Genomic DNA, 22215 nt, shown 5'->3' with positions numbered 1-22215 from the left:
ATGGAATCAAGAACTATGGAGCCGTGCAGCGAGAAAAGGTGTAACTGCCATTGAAGCAACCTCTGGACTCAAAAAATGTCCGAAAGCATGCACTAAAATCTGTCTGAAAGCCACAAATGTAGTTTGCCTCTTATTTTTAAAGTTTTTTCCAATGGAAATGTTAAACATTAGTTACTTAAAAATGTAATTTTCAGTAGTAATAACCCAAGGACATTGATAATTGTTCGAAAAAATTTTATAACAGATTTCGAAAGCTTGTTGCTTGGAAACAGACCGACGCCGTAGGCGGAGGTCTGTTGCCTGTAAGCAACAAGCTTGAGAAAGTTGTTAAAAAATTTTTGAGCATTTATCAATGTTCGAGGGTTATTCGGATAGAAAATTTTTTGCTGGTTATGAAAAAAAAAATACAGAGCAGAAACAATTTATTTAAATGTGCAATTAACAATTCTTCCACCGTCCGATTTCCATCTAATTCATATTTTCTATCATTGCAAAAGTCCATAAACGCTTTCCATACAAATTTTTTACTGTAAACAGTATTCTTTGGTATATTTGATTCGATAATTTCATTAATATTCTCATCAGTATTACAACCAAATCGTGACATTTTGAAATATTGAATATTTGAAATGTCAAAATCGAAATGAAACGAAATGTAGGTATCCATAGCTACATGATTGAGTAAAAACAGCCCATGGGATCTGTTTTCAGTATAATGTTGGTTTTATTGGTTGTATTCAATCAGATGACCACAAATTAATTGATTTCATTGGATTTCTAATTGAGCAAAAAATTTTCATTACAATCAGTAGCTGTGGTTTAATCCCATGTACACATTGTGCTTTACTATGGAGCTGAATCATGGACATTAAACCGAAATGCAATAAATCAACTTACAGCGTTTAACATGTGGACATTTAGAAGAGTATTAAGGATTTTATGGATAGATACAGTCACGAATATAGCATTGTTAAAGAGAATAGGCAGAGAGGGGGAAATGGAAAACACAATAAAAGAAAGAAAATTGCAATATCTCGGACATGTGAGGAGATGAGATGCGAGAGATACAACATCTTCAGACTCATAATTCAAGGAAAAACAGAGGGTAAGAGAAGCGTAGGAAGGAGACGCGTTTCCTGGTTGAAGAACCTGAGAGAATGGTTTGATTTCAGCTCAAGGCAATTGTTAAGAGCAGCTGCCTCGAAGGTCAGAATAGCCATGATACCTTCGTCGCGGAGATGGCACTTAAAGAAGAAGAAGAAAACAATGTTTAAATTAGACATGCCGCCGAAATTATACAGACAATTAAGAGGCGGAACCTTGAATATTTCGGTCATGTAGTCAGAGGTAAAGATGTTGATTATAGTTACTTTCGAGTATTCATTACAAATCGTTACTTTTATATAAAGTAATCATTTACAGCATTCGTTACTTTGATTACTTTGATTACTATTGTTACTTTTGTATTTGAGTACCAGTAATCATATCGAGAATCGCATTTCTCAGTATTTCGTATAAGTATAAGATCCGATAATGTAACAACGACCTTCACCGATCTATTTAATGGATAGAAATTCTGGAAAATGGATCTATTCTGTTAAAAATTATTAAAAACAAGGGGTGCCCGACATAATTTTGTCCAGACTAATTAATAATTAAAATTGATTTTTTTTTTATAAATTCTACTAATTTTTTTTGGCCCGGGCAGGGTGGAAAATGGGTGGAAATGCAAATAAGAAGAGTGTGTATTTACTATTAAAATTTAATGTGTTGCATTTTTATTTTCAAAGGAACTAAGACCTGTGAAATTGTGTGAATTATCTACCTCGACAAATCGTATGTATAGCCATACGATGTTTCTGGGTGCATGCTTTGTGCTTTGTTAAATGATATACCTCCCTCTGTTTCAGCTACTTCTCAGCGCCCCGTAATTCTGTAAAACTCTTCATAGCCTTCGCCCTTCATAGATAAAATTTTAGTTAACTGTACTGATACCGAACACTCGTGGAAGTTGACGGAGTTGACTCGTGGATTGTTGTAGATACAATACTTAAAATAGGTACTCACTCTGATACGATTGGTACGAAGTAACGAAGTAATCAGAGTAATCAAAGTAATCAAAGTAACGATTTGCCTCTCTGTATAGTAATCGTTACTTTCGGTATTCGTAAGTAACGAGTACTTTGTAACGAATAGTTACTTTTTCAACATCACTAGTCAGAGGTCCTCGTCTGCTGCATTTGATTATGGAGGGCAAAATAGAAGCTAAAAGAGCTAAATCTAATGGAATGGTCTAGTCTGAGCGCTAACCAACTATTTAGAGCTGCTGTAATTAAAATAAGAATTGCCATATTGATATCCAACCTTCGATAGAAGATGGAACTTTAAGAAGAAGGAGAGCAGTTTCAGAACCTTATTTTCGATTATTTTGATATTAAATAAATCAGTTTTTCCTGTTTTATATTTTGCGTTTATGAAATTGATTTACAGTGAAAATTTCAATTAGAAGATATCATCGTTTATATCCAGTTTTCTGAATGTTTATGTTCCGTGCTGTATCCATCTGCTACAGATGGATAGACTGAATGCTGAGGAGCCGTGTGGTATATGCTACGTTGCTAGGGGATACAGTGTCAGCTCAGGTAGCCAGAGGCTGCCCACAGGGGGCAGTCTTATCTTCTCTATTGTGGAAGCTGGTCATGGATGGCCTGATAGCTAGACTCGACAACGATAGGCATCATGTTCTGGGCTATGCGGATGACCTAGTCATCTTAGCCCACGGAAAATTTAATGGTACAGTAAGAGATCGAATGCAACAGGCTCTGACCGTAGTTACAGAATGGACTTCAAATGTACATACATCAGTCTTCTAAAGTCAAAAATCATGACATTTACTAAAAGGAGGAATTCATAGGAATTGGGTCCTCTAAGTCTAAATGGTCTACATTTAAATCTGGTGAGTGAAGTAAAGTATCTCGGGAAAATATTAGACTCAAGACTTACTTATGGCACCCACCCACTAGACCTGTACAAGCTGGTACAGGGTTCCAGAATTCTGGAATGGGTTTCATAAACGAATGGAAGATGTACAATAAGCCAAGTGGCTGCAGTACAATCGGTTCACAACAGACGGCTTTCAGGAAAAAAAAGAGAGTAGTTTCAGAACCTTATTTTAGATTATTTTGATATTAAATAAATAAGTTTTTCCTGTTTTTATATTTTGCGTTTATGAAATTGATTTACAGTGAAAATTTCAATTAGAAGATGCCATCGTTTATATCCAGTTTTCTGAATGTTTATGTTCCATTAGCAATCTGACCCAATCTTTTTCCGGTCATTTCCCTCCTAAAAATACTTTTAATATTTCCCCATAAGCGTCTGACACCAATTTCTCAATTCTGTAGTCGTTTTCAATTTACTTCAGGTATTTTTAGAACAGGAATGTAACTCCTTAAAATTGGTAAACCGTGTGCATTGGCTTCCATGGGTAAATGATAAAGAACGACGATTTAAATAATTTTATAATTAGTATGGTAATCTCTTGCTGAAACTGCATCGATAATGCAACCATTTAAATATTTCTCGCGAAGCAAGTGTATGCATGCAGGCTATTAAATAAAATATTCATCATAGGTTGGTCATGCGCTTGATTTAAACTTTTTGTAACAACCGGTACATACATACTATATAATTAAAAAAAGGAAAAATTGCGATTTATATTAGGTATGTATAAAATACTTTTATACATTTCTAAATTAAAAACCAAAAGAAGAAAAGAAGAACATTAGGAAATAAATCCCAAATTTAGGTTACTTTTATTTTTTACCTGGGAGCCAAAATAGATGAAAATGGTCATGAAGAAGGGGAGATAAAGGCAAGAATAGCTAAAGGAAATAAAAAATATGGAGCATTACGCACATTATTGAAATCCAAATACGTATCAAGAAAAACAAAAATAAGAATTTATAAGACTGTTATCAGACCTACAGTAACATACGCAAGTGAAACATGGGTGCTCAAAAAGTCAGAAACAGACCTATTAGAAAGATGGGAGAGAAAAATGCAAAGAGCAATATATAGAGGTGTGAAAATAGAAGGCCAGTGGAGAAGACGAACCAATAAAGAATTGGAAGAACTATATCAAGAGCCAACGATTACGACGACGATCAAAGCACAGAGAATACGATACTTGGGGCACATAGAGAGAATGGGAAGTAAACGAATGCCAAAAATGGTACTCTCACGAAGACCAATACAAAAGAGGAGGAAAGGCAGGCCAAAGAAAAGATGGAAGGACAGTGTATATGAAGACTTAAAGAAAAGTAACATTAAGAGATGGAAAGAACTAGCATTGGACAGAAGGAGATGGAGAGAGGTGGTGAAGGAGTGTATAAAAAGACTGAAGTGTATTTAAATAAAATTTACAAGTTTTATAAGTTATGTAAGTTATACTAAGTTATTTATTATATTATTTATGTAATCAGAAATGTAAACATTTTAGCCCTAGGCCTACAAGGCCTGTTGCGCTTAATAAATAAAATTATTTTTTGGGATTGTTGACTTTGGAAATAATTTCCATGCACCATATTGTAGATTAGGGACCAGAAAGGGATCATTTTGACAGTTAGGTTTAACTGTAATAAATCTTTTTAAAATTTACCGATCGGTTGCCATAATATATGTAATTCCCCGTTAAAACTAGCACCTAGTTGTTTTGGCTAAAGTTGTCTGTGGCTTTTGTTTGTAAAGATAATGCCTCAAAAATCCCTTTTGTTTGGAAAGTAATCCCCAAAAAAAAGCAAGAAAAATTGTCCCGTTAGTTTGATCAATTTCAGTTTCGTTACGTTTTTTGTTTCAAAATGTTCCCAGAGACTGTTCAGATCACATAGCAACTCAACGGTATTTTTTATTGTTTGAATATATTTCCATAAATGGACATACCCTGGCTATTCTATTTATTTTCCGTTAGAAATCGAGTTTTGAAGATCTGTATGCCGCAAAAGAAGTTGCAACATTTCGTTGGTTTGGAAGAAGAATTTCACAACTCAAAAATTGCCATTTTTAAGGTTTACCCTCTAACCAACTCTAAATGTTAAACTGTATTATGGGAAAAATTGTCAGAAGTTGCACTCACATAATTTCAGCTAGATGGCGACTTATGATAGTTTGACTTTGTTAAACCCATGCATTACATTTTATGGAAGAGCGGCGCAATATAGTTGTGTTTTTGTTGTTGTGGAAGTTACCACGTGTTTTTTGTATAACAGTGTTACGAGTTAAAAAAGGAACGTATTTTTTTTGGGATTTTGTGTAGAATTTTTAATGCAAGACAGTTACATTGCGTCTTAGGTAAGTATTTCTTATAGGTTATGTGCGTTTGAATAGAATTACTATGAGCAATACAGTAACATTTCGAACAAATTTTGGGAAAAACTGTTCGAAATGCTAATTACAGGTAGAAAGGTGAGAACAAGAAAGGTCTTTCTATTTATATTTAAATGATAATGGGCTCTTTAATATTGTAAAAGATTTTACCTCTTATTTTTTATCTTACCAAAATTATAATGAAAACTAGCACATTAAAATTTTAAAACGTGTCGCTCCTGAAAATTAGAACTTTTCGACTTGTGGCAGTGTTCTTAAAACCAACGATTTGTGTCACCACCCCTGTTAATTAAATTATCCAATTTACTTTGGTAAGTGAAATTTATTTATTTCTAAGAATTACGTCATTCACTTTTCAAACCTTTACTATATTCTTCATTTCTCCGTCGATTCCAATTGCATTCTTACTGTATTATAGGGTTCTAGATTTTACTCGTGTTAGAAGCAAATTTCTTCTAAAATTAAGGCCCGTACTCCTCGCTGACCCAGTTCAATTCCAATTCCTTGGACTTCAGCATTCATCGTAAGAAAGTTGTCTACACAGAAGTTCTGTCGATTCGCTTCACAGCTCAATCTAAGGTAATGTGAGTATATCACATATCCCTTCTTTTGTCAGCCGATTGAAGTAAACTGTTTTCTTAAGAAAGTTCCAAATACAACAAGAAACAAATATATATCGAAAGAAATGCTTAAAATCTCTTAATATTCTTCTGAAGCTATTTTCTTGTGGCATTTTAATGCAATTTTCTATTTTTATTGGGCATAAGCCACAATTTTACTTTAAAATTAAGTTTAAATAACGTTTTGAGTACCACTTCGAAAATCGTTTTCAAAATACATATAGATTTTAGACATATAAATTAATAACACAGATAAAACGTTTTTATTTTTGTCTGTCCTTACCTCATTTTTGTCTGTCCGGATGTCAATGATTTTTGGAGGAGAAGGAGAGACTACTCTATGGATTAGTCTGGGTCTGTTCTTGATGATGTTCGTAGTTATTAAGATGCACGAGTAATTGCCATAATCTTTTTCATTGTTAATTTTGACTTCTAACGCGTTATCTGGAAATTCGCGTATGTTTGAATACTTCTCTGTATCGACAGCCACGTGGCCTTGGTAGAGGAGAACGTCATCCCTCTGCCAAATGTTAATAACATCTGAAAAAAAAAGTTTTAAATAATTTTATGTTCAAGCTTCGAACAGTTGTAACTTTATGTATTATGAAGAATAAAAGAATACAGCATCTGAAGATCAAAGACATTTAAAAGGAGATATACATTTTTGTATATCTCCTTTTTATCTTTGATTGTAATTGGTATAAGTATTTAATTTAAAATCCAAATGGATTACAATAATTGCTCAGAACGAACGTTTTAGGATATATTAGTCCATCTTCAGTCAACTGTGAAGTACTTGCGCTAATAACCGCACCGCAAAACCAAACAGTAGTTGAATTTAAATTGTTGATTACATACTTGACATGACAACATCTAAATGCCGACTACGATGTTAAATCGAAATTGATGGGAAAATAATAAAGCAGGAAGCAAGGTTTAGATATCTGGGATTAGATAAAACCAGTTACGGAGATGTTGAAGAGGAAGTACGACAACAAATCTTAAAAGCAAGTAAAGCGGCGGGATCTCTTAATGACACAATCTGGAAGAACAAACACCTAAGACAAGGCACAAAACAAAAGCAAGAATCTATAAAGCAGCAATTAGATCTATATTGACATACACGGCGGAGACAAGACCTGACACATCTAAAACGAGACGATTACTAAAAACAACAGAGATGAAAATACTCCGACGAATATCAGGGAAAAGTCTGTTGGATAGGGAGAGAAGCCAAAACATAAGAAGATCATGCAATGTAGAAAACATAAATGGATGGGTGACAAAACGGAAACAGGAGTGGAACGAACACATTAGTAGAATGACAGAGGATAGGATAGTACGAATAGCACGAGATAAGTCACCAAATGGACGAAGAAGTATTGGTAGACCAAGAAGAGATGGTGCAAGAATTTAAACAATTTAGGAGGCTAATATTGAAGAAGAAACAGGCTTTAAAGCCTACATACAAGAAGAAAGAAGAAGAAGAAAAAGATTACATACTTAAAAGTATTAAATTAGCCGACTTAAAGTCGATGAAAATAGATAAAACTATCCGGGAACTGCATGTTTATCTTTACTCGAAATAGCAAACTACATCTGTATTGGCCGCAATAGCCTGCTAACTTAATTGCAGGCTTAGACTTAGGGGATATTTACCCAGGCAAGTATAAGACCTTGTAAATGGGATATACCAAAGACTATACAGACCAAATCAGTAGTAATTAGAGTAATTACACGAGGGCTCTAAAATTATCGATTTGTATCCCGAGTGACACTTTGACAGATGTCAAATTGTCACGAGGGCAAAACAAATAGATACTTTTTAAGAGTTCGAGTGGAATTTGATAAGATTATTTCATGAATAAAACTGTTTTTTAAATCGTTTCATTGACGACGGGAAATTATCAAAAATTATCGGGTATAATATCACAAAAGAGTGAGAATAAATTGAAAATAATGCGACAGTTTTTCGAAAATTTGTTGTCTGGCAATATGGGCAATATTGCCCAATGACAACAAATTTGAGTAAAAATTAAGCATTATTTTCTTATTTATTCTTACTGTCGTGTGATATTCGTAAGATTATTTTTTAATACGTATATTATGGATATTTTCTAAAATGTGACAGTTGTCAAAACTAGGAAACTGGTTGCCATTAAACAGAAACAATCTATGTACTTAAAAAAATTCTATCGGTAATTTTCTACAGTAGATAATTCTCAGTATAATTTTAATCTGATTGGACAGAATTAAACACGTGATTAAATATCTTACTATACGATTGGAAGTTAAAATCATCAAAAAATAATCGCTGTAACTTTTATTTCTGTAGCTTTTTATTGGTCAGAATCTCTATGAATGAAATAATCATATTAAAAAAATATATGAAGTATTTAGATTTTATATTTTCTTCTAACTTGAACAATAGGCTATATGATGAATGTATTCATGGAAAATAATGGAATAATGGCATGGGGAATATTTAAAATATCGAAAAAAACCACGATACGTGGAAAAAGCATCAACAATCAACAGAAACTAAATACAGCAAGCCCCGGACAGTGACAATTAAAATGCATATTGAGAAAGGTTGGTTGTGGATGGCGAGGTTAGTGCCATTACCTTTATATGAATAATTCACATTTTAATTAAATATTCTAGGTTCCTAATTGCATAAATCTCTATTTTTACTATTAAGTACATAATACCTCACTTTCATTTGCATACTTCAAGTCCAACATTGTATTACAGATAAATAAACTATGTTCCCTATTAATCACATCATACTACAGATAAATAAACTAATCTAATAATAAAACACTAAAAACATTATTTTAATATTCCCATAACATTTATTATAAATTAATACCACTACAGCTTTTTCGCGAATTAGAAGTCTATCATAGCATGTTACATATTTATATTGACAAAAATTCCCATGTCAAAAATAACTTTCGATAGAATTGAACATCATTAAACAATAGCCATAAACAATTGGTACAACGAACAAACAATTTAAACATTTTAAACCAAAAACTGCATAAGAAAGCCATATATATGAAGTAACACCAGCTTTTAGAACTAACAACTCTCTCTCTTCAATCCTGAACCCCCGGAGGGAGTGTAGTGGTCGACGTGATGTCGTGTATTGTCCGTCTCCAAAGATCTCTCTCTGTCTTTGGTCATTTCTTTTAACTCATGCATAGGTCTTTTGCATATTCCCGTAATTTGATCGATCCATCTTGTTGGGGATCTTTCTCGTGATCTTACGCCTTCCACCTTTCCTTGTATTATGAGTCTTTCCATGTTTTCTGTGTTTGCTCTCATAACATGTCCAAAGTATTTTAATTGTTGGAGATGGACTTTACTGGAGAATCGTTGGCTAACTTTTAGCTCTCTTAAAATTGAATTATTTGTTCCATGGTCGGTCCAAGGAATTCGTAGCATTCGTCTCCAACAGAACATTTCAGTGGCGTCTATCTTTCCGAATTTCTCACGGTCCAAGATTCACATCCGTAGGTCAGTATTGGGAATATTAAGCAGTTGATCAACCTCATCTTTAACGCTCTTGAAATTTGACAGTCCTTCCAAATTGTGGTCATTTTTGCTGTGGCGATTTTTGTTAGATCACATCTACGTTTTATTTCTTCCTGTAGTGACCCTATGTTTGTGACTAATGATCCTAGATATAAGTATGAACTCACAACCTCAAACCGATCAATTGTGGTTATGTGCGGATGATTGTTATGTAGTCTATCCACTATCATGATCTTTGTCTTTGATATGTTTAATTGCAGACCAAATATTTGACTTTCGTTTTCAACCAGTCGTATAAGATCAATCAGCTCTGCTTGACTATTTGCAAGAAGGGCTGTGTCATCTGCGAAACGTAGGTTGTTTATTTTATGACCATTTATTGAGATGCCTTTTCCCATCCTTCAAGTGCTCTTCTCATAATATGCTCTCCATATATATTGAATAATTGTGGAGATAGTATACATCCCTGTCTGATACCCGGTTCTGGATGAAATTAGTTTGAAAGTGTGTCAAGCACTTTAACTGGTTCAGTAGTGTGTTCGTATAGTTCAGTTATAAGCGAAATAAGGTGCTGGGGTGCGCCTACTTCTTTTGGTATTCGCCATAAGTGTCTCCACTTGACTTTGTCGAACTCCTTACTACAGCGATACTCAACCTTTTTCTTTCTGGGCCACATAGTAGCCATTGCAACAGCTTGCGGGCCGCAATCAAGGTGAAGTAGTATACAGTGTGTTTCATTGGGAAACGGGAATACTTTAACGGCGAATAGAGGTAAATGAGGCGGTTCTAGACATACTAAATTTATTGCCCCACCGATTTTTATAACTGAGTTAAAGGGTGTTTTACCGATTTTGGCCATTTTTTTGGACCCATAACTTTAGAACAGCCTTGTATATTTTTTTGAGATTTGGTACACATATGTCACATTTAGAACCCAAACTACCAAACTACTATATAATTATAAATTCATTGTGACCTTGAAACAATATCCTGCGTATTGAAATTTTCAAAACCCGTTTGCACATTTGAAAAGAGCACAAAAATTAATTTGAATGGTTCGCTTCTATTTTTTGTGCAGAAAATTTAATGATTTTAATTTTGAAATTATGTCAGAATTTTTAAGAACTCGAACTTGATACTCGAACTTTCAAAACAAAAATTTCGATATAATTTCAAAATTAATGTCATTAAATTGTCTGCGCAAAAAATTGAAGCGAGCAATTAAACTTAGTTTTTGTGCTCTTTTTAAATGTGCTAACGAGTTTTGAAAATTTCAATATGCAGGGTGTTGTTTCAAAGTCACAATTATTTAATTTTTTTTTGTTACTCCGGACCTGAATTTTTCTTATGATTACTAAATGCGAGTCGTTGCAATGAAGTAAATAAGTATTGCTTATTTTTAAAATAGGTATTTGTTCACTAACTTTAATAATTTATTATTAAAAGATAATAATGAGATCAGATTTCTTAAAAATTTCAATATAATTTCAAAATTAAAGACATTGAATTGTCTGCCTCACGCAAAAACACGCCTCAAACACATCGGCACACTATCAAATAATTTGAAAAACACGTGAAATTTAACAAATAATTTGATCGTTTACAGGGCCCTTTAGTTAGCCTTCGGGCCGCATAAAAAATGCTAGAGAGCCGCATGCGGCCCGCGGGCCGCAGGTTGAGTATCACTGCCTTACGATAATCTATAATGCATATGTACAGTGGAATATTGAATTCCCTAGATTTTTCGATTATCTGTCTTATATTTAACAGGTGTTCTCGAGTATCTCTACCTTTGGTAAATCCAGTTTGCTCTTGTGGAATTTCTCTTTGAAGGAATGTTTTTAGTCTCTCATTGATTATATGTACACATAGCATTATTTTACTGGCATGTGATATAAGAGAAATAGTTCTATAATTGTCGCATTTATGGAAACTGCCTTTTTTATGAATTGGTTTTATTGTAGATTTTGTCCAGTCTTAAGGCCATTGTTTAGAATGCCATATTTGGTTACAGAGTAGATAAAGTAATTTTACGCCAGTTTCTTCTGTGACTTTGAGCATTTCTGCTGTTATCATATCTGGACCTGGTGCTTTATTACATTTGAGCTTAATGATCGCGAGTCTTACTTCATTTTCAAGTATATCAGGTTCTTCTTCTACCTCGTCAGAGATTTGGTTAACAGGTTCTTGGCGTTGATCATCTTTATATAGGTCCCTGCAATACGATCTCCATGTCTCTGCTATATCTTCTCTGTTTGTTCTCAGAGTTCCAGTGTGGTCTTCAATGGTCCAAGTTCTGGCTTTGAAGTCTCGTGTTAACTAGCGTATTTTTCTACATAGATCTCTCGGCTGATTATTCTGAACTAACAACAACTTAGACAAAAATACATTATGAACAATAACAGTCAAAAGAAAAAGCAATTAGAGTGGTGTATACCACTCACGTGTGGTGACTGTCCAAAAACTTACATCGGTCAAACTGGCAGAACCTTTGAGAAATGCATAGCAGAATATGAAAGGGCTTTCAATAATAGAAAAACAGATTCTTTGTACGCATATCACCTTCTAGATCATAATCATTATTTTAAAGAACAGTTTAAAATTCTTCCTAATCAAAATAAAGGCCTTAAGCTATCTTTATTAGAATCTATGGAAATAATTTAAAAAATGCAGATATAATTCTGAATGACCAACTTGTGACAAACAGCTACCCACTGCTCAAGCTATTCAGTTAGAGACTTTAAAGTGTAGACCAATGAAATGGCCCCGTCCCATTCAAATAGTGAAGCGAGATTGCGGCCAACATACAAGAGAGAGGTCTAGAGAGAGACAGAGCCTGCAAGGGAAAATTTGACTTCTTCATTGGTTGGATATTCCTACAATCTACAATTACCACCAGAGTTGCCAGATGTGATTTTATAAATCCCCCACTTAGAAACTGTAATTGTCTCAAATTAAGCTCAAATCCCCCAAATTAAAATGTTTTCCGTATGTTAATAAATTAGTAGTCAAATGTAGAGAACAGTAAACCAAAATTATACATACTACTTATCAACAGAGGGCCCTGGAAATAATTCATAGGTCATACCTTCTTCGATTATATGAGAGTATAACATACAGTTCTATGTACATTCGCAAACTTAATTTCCCATGACTCCTTAAAATCTTCCATAACTCTTCCCCCAACAAAATCCCCCAACCATTTCTGCTTAGAAAAAATCCCATAGACGCTTTTAAATTATGTACTCCAAAATTGTAGGAAAATACCCCAATCTGGCAACATTGACTATCACTATCAATTTCTTTGTTTACGAAAGATGGCGATTATCTTCCGTCTTTCCCTGGATATTGCTTTCTCATCCTGGCCGCATTAAATTCGCTTCATGCCCATTCCATCCGTGTTGACAGTTCATTGGTGTAGACCAGTGATACTTAACCTGCTGCCCGCGTGCCGCATGCGGCCCTCTAGCGTTTTTATGCGTCCCGAAGGCTAACTAAAGGGCCCTGTGATCAAATTATTTGTCAAATTTCACGTGTTTTTCAACGTGAGGAAGACAATTTAATGACTTTTAATTTCAAAGTACAGTGAAATTTTTAAGACGTCTGATTAAAAAGCAAGGTATTATTAACTTTTAATAATAAATTATTAAATTTAGTGAACAAATAAATACTCATTTTAAAAATAATCAATACTTATTTACAACATTGCAACAACCCATTTAGTAATCACAAGAAACATTCAGGTCCGGATTAACAAAAAAAAAATTAAAATAATTGTGACCTTGAAACAACACCCTGTATATTAAAATTTTCAAAATTCGTCTGCACATAATTTATAAATATAAATAATTTAATGACATTAATTTTGAAATTATATCAAAATTTTTTATTTTCAAAATTTGAAATTATATCAAAAATAGGAAAGCCCTTTAAAAGGTGGCGAGATAGCAGCTGGCAGTCAACATCACAGCTACGAATACAAGCTCAAAATCGGTAAGGAACAGGCCAAGAGGCCTATTATAAGAAGAAGAAGAAGAAGAAGAACATCAAAATTTTTGTTTTGAAAGTTCGAGTTTTTAAAAATTTCGACATAATTTCAAAATTAAAGTCATTGAATTGTCTGAGCAAAAAATGGAAGCTCGATTAAAGCTCTTTTCAAATGTGCAAACGGATTTTGAAAATTTCAATATACAGGATGTTGTTTCAAGGTCACAATGGATTTATAATTTTGTTTAATCCGGACCTGGATTTTTCTTGTGATTAGTAGTTGGGTGGTTTGGGTTCTAAATGTGACATATGTGTAACAAATATCAAAAATATGGGTCCAGAAAAAATGGGCAAAATCGATAAAACACCGTGTAACTCGGTTATAAAATCGATGGAGCAATAAATTTAGTATGTCTAAAACCGCCTCGTTTAACTCTATTCACCATTTACGTATTTCCGTTTTCCAATGAAACACCCTGTATACTACTTCATCTTGATTGCGGCCCGCAAGTTGTGACAATAGCTACTATGTGGCCCAGGAAAGAAAAAGGTTGAGTATCGCTGGTGTAGACCAGTGATTCCCAAAGTGGTCCAGGTGGACCCCCAGGGGTCCACGAGGGACTCAACGGGGGTATACGTTGGCGTGAATTAAAAATGGGGATTCACAAGTTGCAAGTGGGGGTCCACTAAAATTTTATAGCGATTTGGTATTTATTTAAAAATTTTGCATTTTTTTATTGTAAAATATCAATGGAATAAATAATATTTTAATAGTAGTGACTCAAAAATGTTATTATAATCCATCATAACAAGTTATTCTGATTAAAAACACGTTTTTGATCAAATTTTACTGTAGAAAACGTTAAAATACCGTTTTTTACATTTTCCTCCATTCCCAAAACACATGTCTTTCGATTTGACTGAAAATTTGCCCACAGATAGCCTAAACACAGGACTTTAAGTCGTTAAAAGAATTTGTATCATTTTACAATACAAAAAAAATACGTGAAATAATATCAGAGTCAAAAATATAGGCGTATACTGTAAGTACAATTAATTCGGAAAATATCGGCCATACGAACAAAATGTTTAAGAAAATTATAATAATTATTGTAAACACAATTTATTTGGATTAATTTCAGTTCCTACCATTTTTGTCGAAAAGTTGTATCAAATCAATCAGGGCTTATGCTCGCGCCTTTACCGCATACGTACTACCGGAAATATTGATTTTAACAAAAACATGAAAGAGACCAAAACTGTATAAAATTTAATTCTGTACATTTTTGTATAGGTACATTTTTGTTATAAAACTAATAATAAACAAGATAATTCAATAATTATGCTGTAACTGTCACTCTTTCTCCCATAACTCGGAAAATATCGACGGAACAAAAAAATTTTAAATAGAATAAATTATATGAAATCATATTTTCCACAACTTCAGTCCTTACACTTGTTGTCGAAAAGTTAAATATGGCGGAGATATTGAGCAAAAACGATTCTCCTTTATTCGCGATTTTAAATTTACACTATTGACCCCCTTAAGATTAGAAAAATAGAATCTTGCTTGGGTAGCTCGGCATGCAAGATCAAATGCTAACCCGACTGTACTATATAATTTTGACTCTTTATTGCATGTAACTTTTCTTGTATTGTAAAACTATACAAATTCTTTTAACAATTAAAGTCTTGTGTTTTGGCTATCTGTGGGTAAATTTTCAGCCAAATAGAAGAACATGTATTTTGGGAATGGAGGAAATGGAAAAAACAATATTTTAACGTTTTCTACGCTAAAGTTTGATCAACAACTTGTTTTAAAACAAAAAACTTGTTATAATGCCTAACAATCACATTTTGGATAACCTTCTATTAAAATATTATTTTTTCAATGTTGTTCTGAAGCTATTTTCTTGTGGCATTTTTATAATCAAGTATATTCAAATGGGAAATAAGCCACAATTTTACCTAAAAATGATTTTATTAACGTTTCGACGCCCAAGTCGGGTGTCGTTGTCAAAATACAAAATAATACTAAATAAATAAAATGTTGTTGCTTAGTAAAAAATTCTTAATCTGACTCATTTATATCGGCAATTCAGACACGTATTATACATTTTAAAGTAGACGACTTTAAAATGATATTGCCAATATTGGGTAATATAATATAATAATAATATATATATAATATACCAATAACGACACCCGACTTGGGCGTCGAAACGTTAATAAAATCATTTTTAGGTAAAATTGTGGCTTATTTCCCATTTGAATATACTTGATTATTTTTTCAATTGATAATTTACGATAAAAAATGCAAATTTTTTTAAATAGATTCCAAATCATTGTAAAATCGCTTAAAATGATATTTTGAGAAAAGAAAAGAAGAACCGGGGGTCCACCGAAACCAGTATATTTTTTAAACGAGAAAAAATAGTTTGGGAACCTCTGGTGTAGACGCATAGTAAAAACACATCACTTGAGAACTAATTTAAATAAATTTTGTGAAAATATTGAAAACAAAAGTTTTTAGTGTTTTATTGTTAGATAAAATGAATTTTCGTCAAGTAATGGTCAAATCCTTCAATTAAATAAACTAATGTCCCTGTCTTGAAGAGTTTTTTCTCAGCCAGCAATATTGATTTTCTTGTCATTTTAAAAATTGAGTTGAACTTTTCAACAACATCGAGTGAAGACCAGCGGCAAACGTTCCGCTACTCCTAATGAACCAACAGCAGCCGAATTCACCATCCCTTTATTTACTAACCAGATATTAAAGTTTACCCTTACAATCGATACAATTAAAAGGGCTTGTGTCTACCGAAAATGCCGTTTGCTCTGTACACGTGGCCTCTTAAAATAATGATTTACGTTGACAGACTAGATAATTAAATCTAAGAGTAGCTGTACGGCAAAAATACGCCAAATTCCCCAATAAGGCTTAGGGCAGAGAGCTATAGCCGGAGATAGGAGTCGAATATTAAGAGAGCGAATGCTAAATAAAAGAGGGTTGAGATCGTGTATCTCATTCTGGAGTAAATTAGGAAAGAGGGAAAATTTTAACTTGGTGGATGTTTGTAGATTATGTAGATAAGTTATTTGTTATTTTAAGTTTCAATATTGAATTCGTGATAGGCCTGGACCCCGCGTACCAAAAAAAGTTTATCAATAGCAAGCTGAAAATTTGTTAATAACTTAACGGTGTCTAGTCGGACAAACTTTGATGTATGGGAACACTAAAACAGGGGAAGTTTTAATTGTGAAACAGGTTACAGGTTTCGAACGTCAGACTACGAAAACGTTCCATGTATTTTGTCGGACAGAACGTTCAATTGATTTGTTACCCTTTCATTATGGTAGGGGAGCCCAAGCGGGGATTTTTGCAGTTACTCGAGCGCGTCAGATTATCATATGGGGAGAAACCTGGTGCCCTGCAGATGTATCTCTACCATATATTGGCTCTAAAACAGGGGAGTTCTTTAAAGGGGACCCGAAAAAAAAATCTATCCTTAAAAATAATCGAAATTGTCAGATTAAGATAAGGTAAGTTCATGACATGCAAAACAGTGTATATTTCAAAAATCTGACGATTTGAGCGGGGCGTAAGGAAATGGGCGAGTTAAAAAGTTTCACAAAGAAAAAGCGAATAATTCGCAAAATGAACGTTAGATCGAAAAACTAGAAAATACGTGTTCAATATTTTATCAAAAATCTATCGAATGATACCAAACATGACTCCCCACGGAGAGGAGAGGGGGTAAATTTAAAATTTTAAACACAAATCCCGCGATATTTCGCAAAATAAACATTAGATGGAAAAACTGCAAAATACACGTAATCAGTATTTTTGAAAAATCTATCGAATGGTACCAAACACGACACCCCACGGAGGTGGGGTGGGGGGTTACTTTAAAATCTTAAATGGGCAGCCCCATTTTTTATTGTAGATTTAGATTCCTTACGACAAAATAAGCAACTTTTATTAGAAACATTTTTTCAAATTATGGATAGATGGCGCTATAATCGGAAAAAACGATTGTGGAAAATGGAAAATTAAATTAAAAATGGCAAGCGCCCACTAAAACGGAAAACTTTACTTAACTTTTTTTGGTTTTAGCACCTAAGATATAAGAATTTTATTAATTTTAGACGAAATAAAAATTTCGTATGACAGTAATGACGATGACAGAAAGCTTTTGAATGATGGCCGATTTCGATGTTTAATCGATAGTTGTGTTTTGATTTATGTTTTATGAATATAATTTCAAAATCCCAAATATTCAACCTACGTAACTCAACATCCATTAGGAAAGGCCCATGGAGGTACGGCAATTATTATAAGAAATAATATTAAGCATCATGAAATAAACAAAATTAGCAGAGTCAACATTCAAGCTACATCAGTGTCGGTAGAAGATTCACAAGGCTCGATTATTTTATCTGCTGTTTACTGTCCACCGAATAAAATAATTAAAGCTGATCATTTTACTGAATACTTTGAGATACTCGGACACCGTTTCATTGCTGCTGGAGATTACAATGCCAAACATCACAAATGGAGCTCCAGAATCATAACCTCACGAGGGTGAGAATTATTAAAAAGTATTAATGAGAATCATTTAACTTCTCTCTCTACTGGACAGCCTACTTATTGGCCCACTGATAGACAAAAAATTCCCGATCTTATTGATTTCGCTATATTAAAAGGAATAACACACACCCATATCCAAATTTCTCCTTCTTTTGACCTATCATCGGATCATTCCCCTTTCTTCATAGACCTACTAAGCCAAAATCACAATTGTCCTAAACTTCTAACACTGTGTAATAAAAGAACAAACTGGGATAGGTATAGAGAAGAAATAAAATCATCCATTAACCTAAACTTGCCTCTTAAAAGTGACAGGGACATAGAAAATGCAGTCATTCACTTAACTACAGTTATTCAGCAAGCTGCTTGGTCGTCCACTCAAGAAATTACCTACACACACAACAACTCCGAGTCGTATCCTGCTCACATAAATACACTTATACTGGAAAAAAGAAAACTAAGAAAGAGGTGGCAGCTCACTAGACACCCAGAAGATAAAACAAATTTTAATAGAGCTTGCAGATTACTCAAAAGAAACTTGATCCAACGTAAAGACAATGGAATCAACAATTATTTAAAGAACTCTCACCTTCAGATGATACAAATAATTCTCTGTGGAAACTAACAAAAAAACTTAAAGACAACGAACAAATGAATATGCCAATCAGGAAACTAAATGGCACATGGGCTAAAACTGACAAAGATAAAGCTTATACTTTCGCAAATCATTTATGCGAGGTATTTCAACATCAGAGGGAAGTCTCAGCTGAAGAAGAAGAAGATATTCATGAAGTCATAAACGCACCATATCAAATGGCTCCGCCTATTAAAATTTTCAAGAAATCTGAAGTAGAAGAAGTAATTGATAATCTGGAGAATAAGAAGTCACCTGGGTATGATATAATATCTAGTTTGGTCCTAAAAAATCTACCCAACGAAGGTGTAAGCTTAATTACTTATACAGTGCTAGTCAAAAGTCCGTACCACCCCTCGTATCTTTTGAACGGTTATACCCATAATAGTGAAATTTGGAGGGAGGAAATAAACGGACTTAAGCTTCTTAACTAGTTATGACAGGTGACGTAATAGTGACAGATGACGTTACAGAGCCACTGTGACCGATAATTTTAAATGGGACCTTATGGCAAGTGATACCTCGTTTGAAAGGTATTTAAAATACTTATTCAGTCATACTATTTTTTTTGGTTTAAGTTGATTTTGATTTTGGTGAATAAAGTAAATAAATATAATATTGTAGTTTCGCATTTAATTAATAAAAATTCAAATGTCCGCCTATGGTTTTTTTTTGTCAAAAAAGTTGACGTTTTTTAATTCTCTAGTAGTTTTTACGTCAACGTGAACCTTTTTGACAAGTAATATAGGCGGAATTTTGAATTTTAATTAATTAAATGCGAAACTACAAGCTTATATTTATTTCATTTATTCATTAAAATTAGCTTAAACTCAAACGAAATTAGTATGAATGAATAGGCATTTTCAATACCTTTCAAACAAGGTATCACTTGTCATAAGGTCCCATTTAAAATTATCGGTCACAGTGGCTCATCTGTCACTATTACGTCACCTGTCATGACTAGTTAAGAAGCTTACGTCCGTTTATTTTCTCCCTCCAAATTTCACTATTATAGGTATAACCGTTCAAAAGATACGAGGGAGGGTACGGACTTTTGACTAGCACTGTATATTTAATTCAATATTAAAAACAGGTTACTTTCCACTCCAATGGAAAGTAGCTCAAATTGTTCTAATCCCAAAACCTAATAAGGATCACGCAGAAGTATCTTCATGTCGTCCAATAAGCTTGTTGCCTATTATATCTAAAGTGTTCGAGCGGCTTTTCCTGAGAAGACTAGAGCCTACATTAGACAGCAACAATGTTTTACCTAATTATCAGTTTGGCTTTAGGAAACAACATGGTACCATCGAGCAAATTCATAGGGTAGTAAAAACTATCAGAAATTCGCTCGAACACAAAAATTACTGTACAGCTGCATTCTTAGATGTCTCACAGGCATTCGATAAAGTTTGGCATGTAGGTCTTATCTCCAAGATTAAATCCATATTTCCTTATCCCATAAGTTCACTATTAAGATCCTATCTGACAGATAGATTTTTTCAAGTCAAAAGAGGAGGGGAAATTACTAACCTGTTTCCAATATGTTCTGGAGTTCCACAAGGAAGCATATTAGGACCAACACTTTACTTAATATACACATCGGATCTTCCAACCACCATTAATACAACAATTGCTACATATGCGGATGACACAGTTATAATGGCTTCAAATCCTATAGCAACAGAAGCATCCGAGGTATTGCAAAATCATCTGACTGAACTAGAGGCTGGCTTAAATTGTGGCGAGTACAAGTCAACAGTTTAAAATCCACACAAATAACATTTACTTTAAAAAAAGGTGTCGCGCCTCCGGTTTCTTTAAATAACACTCCACTACCAGTCAATACCGCCGAAAAATACCTGGGAATTCATTTAGATAGTAAACTTAATTGGGGCACCCACATCTGGAAAAAACGTCTTCAACTCGGCCTAATCTACAGGAAAATGTATTGGTACATGAGTAGGAAATCAAATCTTAGCCTGGAGAACAAAATTATGATTTATAAATGTATTTTAAAACCGGTGTGGCTATATGCAGCACAAATATGGGGAACAGCTAGTAATACCAACATTCAAAAACTTCAACGGTTCCAATCAAAAGTGTTGCGCCAGATCTGCAATGCCCCTTGGTATGTTACGAACCAGAGATTGCACCACGACCTACAGCTACCAACAGTTAGCGAAGCAATATCTGCTGTAAATTCTAGATACAAGACAAGACTATCCTGCCATCCAAATCCACTCGCCACGGACCTGCTCAACATTTCTCATGAAAGACGATTAAAAAGACCTGACCCTTTGGACCTCTAGTACATCTGGACATCAGAGCAACAACAGAGTGCAGTGTCATAGTGCAGTGAAATAATCATGTTTTAGTTTTAGTGATTTTTAAACTTCTTTCGTATTTTTATTCATGTTCCTTAGACTTTTAATAATCATATTTTTATTGTCTGAACTGTCCACTATACTAAATTTTATCTATGTATTATGTTCCAAGTAATTGTTATGTCTTATTTTAAAATTATAATGTTATATGTCTTACTGGGTGCTCGCCACTGGGCGGCTTCCATCTGTGTTATTTTTCAATAATATTATGTATTGCTTATTGTTTGTGATCAGACAGATTGCAATAAACGTTGGATGTTAAGAAAAAATTTCAAAATACTATAGAAGTTCACTTTCTGACATAAATTTAATTAATAATAACGTAAATTTTGTACAATATTTTTAATAATTAAAGTAAATAAATTTTAAGTTCACTCAAATAAATAATCGATTACTGCCATCGACCACTTAGGTATTACATTATTCATACATTCAATCTCAGTTTATTTTGATTAATCGCGGCAGGTAAAGTAAAATTCTTCTTTCAGTACAATAAAGTGTTACTTTACTGCCGCAAATGGGGGCAAATGAGTACAATAATGAATGACTTTAGTGACGGTTGGCGATAAAATAAATTATTAGAACAATTTTTTTACTTAGCAATAACAATTTTGTTTATTTTAGTAGTATTTTGCATGATACAATTATACGGAGTATTTTGTATTTTGACCACGAAACCCGATTTGGGCGTCGAAACATTAATAAAATATTTTTTTCAATTTAATTGTGGCTTATTTCCCATATAAATAGTTAATCATAAAAATGCCACAAGGAAATAGCTTCAGAACAACATTCACATACGTATGTTGTATTGGGGATATAACAGTTAATCAATACGCTTGTCTTATGGACCAAGATTCACATACGCATGTTGTATTGTGAACATAACAGTAAATCAACCTCATTTTTAAAATCTGTGAAATTTGAGAGTCCTTGCATATTTTGGCCATTTTCCTTTATTTCTTGCTTTTACGTATTATTTCTTGCTGTTGTGATCCCTTATTTATAATCAATGATCCCAGATATAAGTATGAAGTCACAAACCGGTTAATCGTGGTTATGTGTGGATAG

General features: G+C 33.6%; 1 protein-coding gene across 4 annotated transcripts in view; it reads right to left on the bottom strand.

Annotated features, from left to right (window-relative positions):
• LOC114337594 (lachesin-like) overlaps nt 1–22215 on the bottom strand; it is a 204237-nt gene that overhangs the window by 46876 nt on the left and 135146 nt on the right. For all 4 annotated transcript variants that reach the window (XM_050661061.1, XM_050661063.1, XM_050661062.1 and 1 more), the window contains exon 3: nt 6289–6545. In XM_050661061.1, the coding sequence (XP_050517018.1) occupies nt 6289–6545 (257 nt within the window). The remainder of the gene's footprint in view (nt 1–6288; nt 6546–22215) is intronic.

This window comes from Diabrotica virgifera, chromosome 9 (genome assembly GCF_917563875.1).
Source record: "Diabrotica virgifera virgifera chromosome 9, PGI_DIABVI_V3a".
In the NCBI taxonomy this organism is placed as follows: domain Eukaryota; kingdom Metazoa; phylum Arthropoda; class Insecta; order Coleoptera; family Chrysomelidae; genus Diabrotica; species Diabrotica virgifera.
This window is presented reverse-complemented; position numbering and strand designations above follow the sequence as displayed.